Source organism: Triticum urartu, chromosome 7A (assembly GCF_056163025.1).
Source record: "Triticum urartu cultivar PI428250 chromosome 7A, HENAU_Tu73, whole genome shotgun sequence".
Classification (NCBI taxonomy): domain Eukaryota; kingdom Viridiplantae; phylum Streptophyta; class Magnoliopsida; order Poales; family Poaceae; genus Triticum; species Triticum urartu.
Window position 1 is genome coordinate 34,080,191 of NC_141879.1, and position 5,740 is coordinate 34,085,930.

The 5,740-nt window shown below is 49.7% G+C and overlaps 1 protein-coding gene across 1 annotated transcript; it reads right to left on the bottom strand.

Moving 5' to 3' along the window:
* Window positions 1-4,445: 4,445 nt before the first annotated feature.
* On the bottom strand, window positions 4,446-5,102 carry LOC147957365 (uncharacterized). The gene has a single exon (XM_087531663.1). The coding sequence runs from the start codon at window positions 5,100-5,102 to the stop codon at window positions 4,446-4,448; it is 657 nt and encodes a 218-aa protein (XP_087387789.1).
* Window positions 5,103-5,740: the final 638 nt, after the last annotated feature.

The following is a 5,740-nucleotide window of genomic DNA, read 5'->3' on the forward strand; positions in this document are numbered from 1 at the left end:
GACCATCCATTGAGCATTATGTGTTTAATTTTATGCAAGCACCTCCCACTTTTAGAAAGATTCCGGCTTGGTTTTTTTCTTTGCTTTGAATTATTTTTTACCATGTTTTTAATATCTGTGACATTTTAAAATCATGATTTTTTTTTCAGGTTCGTGCATTTTAAAATTCTTATTTTTAAATTATTATTTTTTTCAAAATTTTGGTATATTTTTAAAAATTTACAAATATTTATTAAATGTCATAATATATTTTAATTTCATGGAATATTTTTAGGTTCACAATTTTTTTCCATATATGTAAAATTTTCAAATTCATGAATAAAATTCAAATTCATAAATATTTTCTAAAATTCGTGATTTTCAAAAATAATTCTAACTTTCTTCAAATTCATGAATTTCGCAAAAAAAGTTACATTTCTTTTTATTCACAAACTTCTTGTAAACAAAATGGAATGTAGAAGAGAAAATTTGGATTTTTTTTTTGCTAAAAAATAGTTGTTTTTAGAGCTATGCTGTTGGCGGGCGAGCGAAAGCTAATGGGTTGCTGTCTGCTTAGAATCCGCGCAAGCGCTAGCACCGTTCTGGGCGCCTGAAGCCCTGAATAGGCGCTCCCAACATTCTCATATAGGACCTCTCGTGGATGATTCTCTCATGAGAAGAACCAGTGAACGCTGGAATATGCATACTTCTTAGGATTTGTTTGGTCGATTCATCCGGTCCTGGAGTCTTTTTTCTTTCTTTTTTTTTGCGGGAGTCCGGTCCTGGAGTTTCGGAGGCACCAGGGTGAGCTCAATGAATCGGCCCAACGCTGACAATGGGGTTTTTTTTTTTGCTAAGTTTTAATAAACAATGACAATTTTCCTTTGTAAATAATACTTCCTCCGTGCCAAAATGTTGGGACGGTGTCTTACTTTAGGACTAAATCATATTCCCTCCGCCCGAAAATACTTGTCATCAAAATAGATAAAAAAAGATATATCTAGAACTAAAATATACCTAGATACATCCTCTTTTCTTCATTTTGATGACAAGTATTTCCGGACGAAGGGAGTAGAAGTTACAGAGCATAGCAAAAAGAAATGGCATGCTAACTAACCCCCAAGTATCTAATATTCATGAGATCCAGTGAACTTATCTGTTCAGTTCCTCTTTCTTCCGATAAATGTTATTTGGGCAACATGTTCACAAGATTTATTATTTTTTTTAGAAAAGGAGAAAGACCCCCGGCCTTTGCATCTGGGCGATGCATACAACCATTTTATTAATTATTAACACAAGACCTTACAAAGTCATACAACAATAAGACTAAAGCCACCGTCTAAGCAACATCTGTCGCTACTCCTATTCCAGTTGATGAAGGGATGCAGATAATCTGGTCCACAGACCTCGCAGCCAAACCTAACATCTAAGACCTGAGGTCCCGATCAGCACGCCTGTCGGGTATGGGCACCCACCAGTCCGGCATGCTCCTCAGCCAGGACGCCTGCCGGGTATGAGGCCACCGCAGCCATCTGACACCAATCCATCTTCAGAGTTGTACTGCCGCATGAACCTTGCCCGGTCTAGCTGCCGCCGACGCTACAACCACGCCAGACAATGTCGACCTCCTGCGCGAGTCCATCATCGCACATCAAATGCCTAATCTCCAGAGTGCCATGCCATCGAGATCCGACACCATACATGTGTGTGATGAAGCACCGCTCCTCCTTTTGTCACCTCCAGCCATCACTTGCTCCAAAACGATGCCCCCATGAGGGAAAGCGCTACTAAGAACGCCATCATCGTCCTATTCGGGAGACCCAGATCTAGGGTTTCCCCCGGAGCACCACGAGCCTGATGACGCCAACTGCAACAACGATGCCTCGACAAGAAAACGACATCAAAGATGCCTAAATGTTTGCTGAGGCAGCATGTTGTGCTGTGCTCCGCGGGCTATAGTGGGATATGCTTGTCACACTGGTTTCTTTGGTTGGCAATGGAACCGGGGCCGTGTGCCCTTTTGCTCTAAAAGAAAGTTATCGATAAGACAACAGGAGTCTGAGACCAAGTTGGCAAGACTAGACGACCAAACTATACTCCAAGGTTAGTACTGTTGTAAGAATAATAACATAAACTTATCAAAGTGCAAGATTGAGGACCAAGAGAAATTCGTCTAAAGATTAACCTCTAATGTTCCTTCGGAACGCCCTAGGATTTTTTTGGAATGAAGGCTCAAGAAGGGCCCAGCTTTGAATTAACAAAGCCATCAACCAGCCAGGATTACAAACTCGGAATCAGCACAAGAAAGAAAAGAAAATGACAAGATACAAAGGCGGTGGAAAGCAGCTCACAAGCCTCCTACACACCAAGCTAAAAAGATCAACATGGAGAAGCACCGCTTGGCGATGAAGAGGTCCTCAACGCGATCAGAATGCCATGGAAGTAGAATGCCCGCACTGGATCAACATGTCCAATGACAAAGCAGGGCACGCTATCGCCTAATCGCCAGTAGCCCTGACCCAACGCATCCGCCCAGCTCCAATGTCAAAGAAGGCCCCTGCCTCCTCGCCTGGATCGAAAGGCGCCACACCGTTGACAAGAGAGCAATTCACCCTAGAACCTGAGAGATAGTCGCCGGCAGGCTGCATCTGGAAAGAAACTAAGCTCGCCCAACAAGTCTCGAACAGATCACCAGGAGTAGGGCACCGCCAAATCCCACGGATTGGTCACGAAAAAGGAAGAGTTGCCGGAACGGACGTAGACGAGCAACAACTAGATCTCACAGGAAGGCATTGAGAACCGAAGTGCAGGTACCAGAAAGCTCTAAAGGTGCGCTGAGAAGGGCCGCCGTAGGAGGGTGAACCCGATCCCCTCTCGCCCAGGAGGATCCAGGGGCCAGGCAGGGCACCCCGCAGCAGACCGGAGAGCTCCTGAAATAGTCACTTAGGATGTCGTCGTCGTGGGAGATCAGCTACCGCCGCCGCTGCACACGAAACATATCTCCGAGAAACCCCACGCCCACCTAGCTCCCAAAAACGGCGCCTTCAGGAAGGGCGTGCACCAAAGGCGCTACCGCTGCCCAACAGCGTTGAGGATTTCTCCCGGGAGGCAAGGAGGGGGAGGGGGAGGGGGCAGAGGGACATACCCTGGCGGCGCCTCCAAGGAGGGGAGCGGCGCCCTCAGGCGTCGCCGCTGTCGAGACCAGCAAGGCCGGTCTGGGATTTCTCTCGGACTTCACGTCCCCGCCAACCACTCCCCAACGACACGAGAACCGGCGCCCCATGACGAAGCAAACCGGATCCGGACATGGCATGGCTCATCCAGAGACAGAGGATGCAGGGGCGGCCAGATCTGGCGCCGCAAATAACCAAGGTTGCCGGCACTCCCTGGCTCACGTCCCCCGATTCGCCGTCCGTCCACACGGCCGAGGTCGCTGGTCCACGCCCGCGCCACCGCCTGCCGAAGGCCGGTGACGTTACTCCGACCAGGGTCGCCACCCCGAAGCATGCACCCCCTTGCAGCAGATACAGAGCAGTGAAGGCCCCGCCGCCACCTTCTTTGGCGGCACCCCGTGCTTGCCCGGCGGCAGCCTCAGGCGGCGACGAGGGGGAAGGGGAGGGAGGGGTGGCGGCGGGGCTAGGGTTTGGAACACCTGAGTCACCCTGGAGGAGGCAACGCGAGGGGAGGGGCATGCAAAGGGTGTCTTGGGAGATCGAACGCCCTAGGTTACACGCTAGTATATCTGGCAGCCACTGCCACAGAACCGCAGTCGCATACTCCCTCCGGTTCTTTTTACTCTGCATATTAGGTTTGTCCGAAGTCAATCTCATCCAACTTTGACCAATTTATATAAAAAATTATAGACATTCACATAACAACACCAATATCATTAGATTCATCTTGGAATATATTTTCATATTATATTTATTAGATATTATAGATGCTAATAATTTTTAATATAAATTTGGTCAAACTTAGCAAAGTTTGACTTTCGGCAAATCCAATGTGCAGAGTAAAAAGGACCGGAGGGAGTACTTGCTTGCCCCATGCCGTCGTGCCCTTTCTAGCCTTTTTAGGTTCTTTTTAAGGTATATCTAGCCTTTTTTTAGCTACACGTGTGTTTAGGCTTCTTTTGGATGATGGCCCTCCTTGCGTACTAGCCTTTTCTTTTTTATTTGCACCAATTCAGGGCCTATATTTTCTATACGCTGCAACACTAGGTCGGGCCTCTAGTTTGACTGGCCCCGGGCCGTTGCCCCTACTGCCCTGGCCTAGGGCCGGCCCGGATTCGTCTCTTCCTTCAGAGAGCCAGGGTGAGAGATGATTTAAACGGCGTGCCATACACGCCCAAGAGGAAACACCTTGATACGCATAGACGATAGAAAGTACGCACTGGTTCGGAAGCAATAGAAATATATTGAAAGCATGCATACAAATTAAACAGATCAGACCGACATCTACACACACTATGCTGGGCATACTCCATCGTCGATCATCTCAATGGCCATCGCCGTGGGCGGTGGGCGGGTTATGCCGGTGTGCGTGGCCAGCGCCCAGAGCATGGTCATGACCTCACTTCCCCGTGCCAGCGCCTCCTCGTGCCCTTTCACGTGCTGGTCCCTGCTAGACGGCGCGACATACACGATGAGCTCCACCCACACATCGGCTAGTAGCTCCCAGACAGGCTGATCACTCCCCTTGCTGCTGGCTTCTATCAGCGCCTTACCCAGAACTATGCCCTTCTGAACCACCGTCATGGACTCATCCCGGCGGTCCGGCCTCACCATATCATGGGTTAGCATCATGATTTTCTTGTACCGGGCATGCTTGGACGGGAAGTGATAGCCCCAAAATCCGAGCTCCTTACTCAGATCCTTCTTCATGTTACTGAACACACGCTTCGTGCCCTCCTGGTGGCCGGGCAACAACTCAGGGCAGGAGCCCACGAGGTAAGCACAGTAGTTCAACAGCCTCGTCGCCACGACGTCCTCCCTACCCTTTCGCTTCCTCGGATGTTTCATCTCCAAGAGGCTTGTAGCTATGTGCCAGGTGAGGATGGTCTCAGCAACACAGTCAATATTGCAGAACCATGACAAGTGCATATATTGTAGGCGACCCGGCATTTCTAGTGCACGGCGTCCCTTGCTAAGAGGGATCGGATTGGGGACGACATTGTTGTCGTTCCCTTCATGGCCATATGCCGCGAGGCGGAAGCGTTTCACTATGGAAGGCTTTGCTTCCCTTGGCAGAGACGCGCTCGGCAGCGTCGCTGGGTGCCAGAACGAGCTCAACACCGAGAACTGCTTGAAGGTGATGTTGCTAGGAGGACGGAGCCTTCTCCTGGCCCATGAGATGAAGCGGATGGCCCCTGGGAAGACATCTACATCGCCAGGGGCTACGTCTCCGTGGCTGGCCTGCCGCCAGCGTCAAATTCTTCGCTGCCACCACCGGGCAACGTGAGCCTCTCCCTCGTGTTGGTGATCTCCAACCCCAGCGGCCGAGCCGATGTCTCCTACAACAAAAGCCGCCTTGTTGTCGCCGACAACAACGACGAGGTGATATATTCTTCGCCTCATGACATAGTGGTACAGGTGGGCCGCAAGGAGGTTCTTGAACTGTCCGTGACTGTTGCCCTCGATGAGCATTCTCCGATGTCGTTGATGGCCACACTCGTCCAGATGATGAACGGCACGAAGACCGCGAAGGTGAGCTTGAGTGGTATGCTCAAGACCCAGTTCACTGGGCTCAACTTCATACCCCC

Excerpts from the sequence above, each read along its gene's own strand:
- LOC147957365 (XM_087531663.1), bottom strand. The coding sequence starts at position 5,102 with ATGCCGGGTCGCCTACAATATATGCACTTGTCATGGTTCTGCAATATT.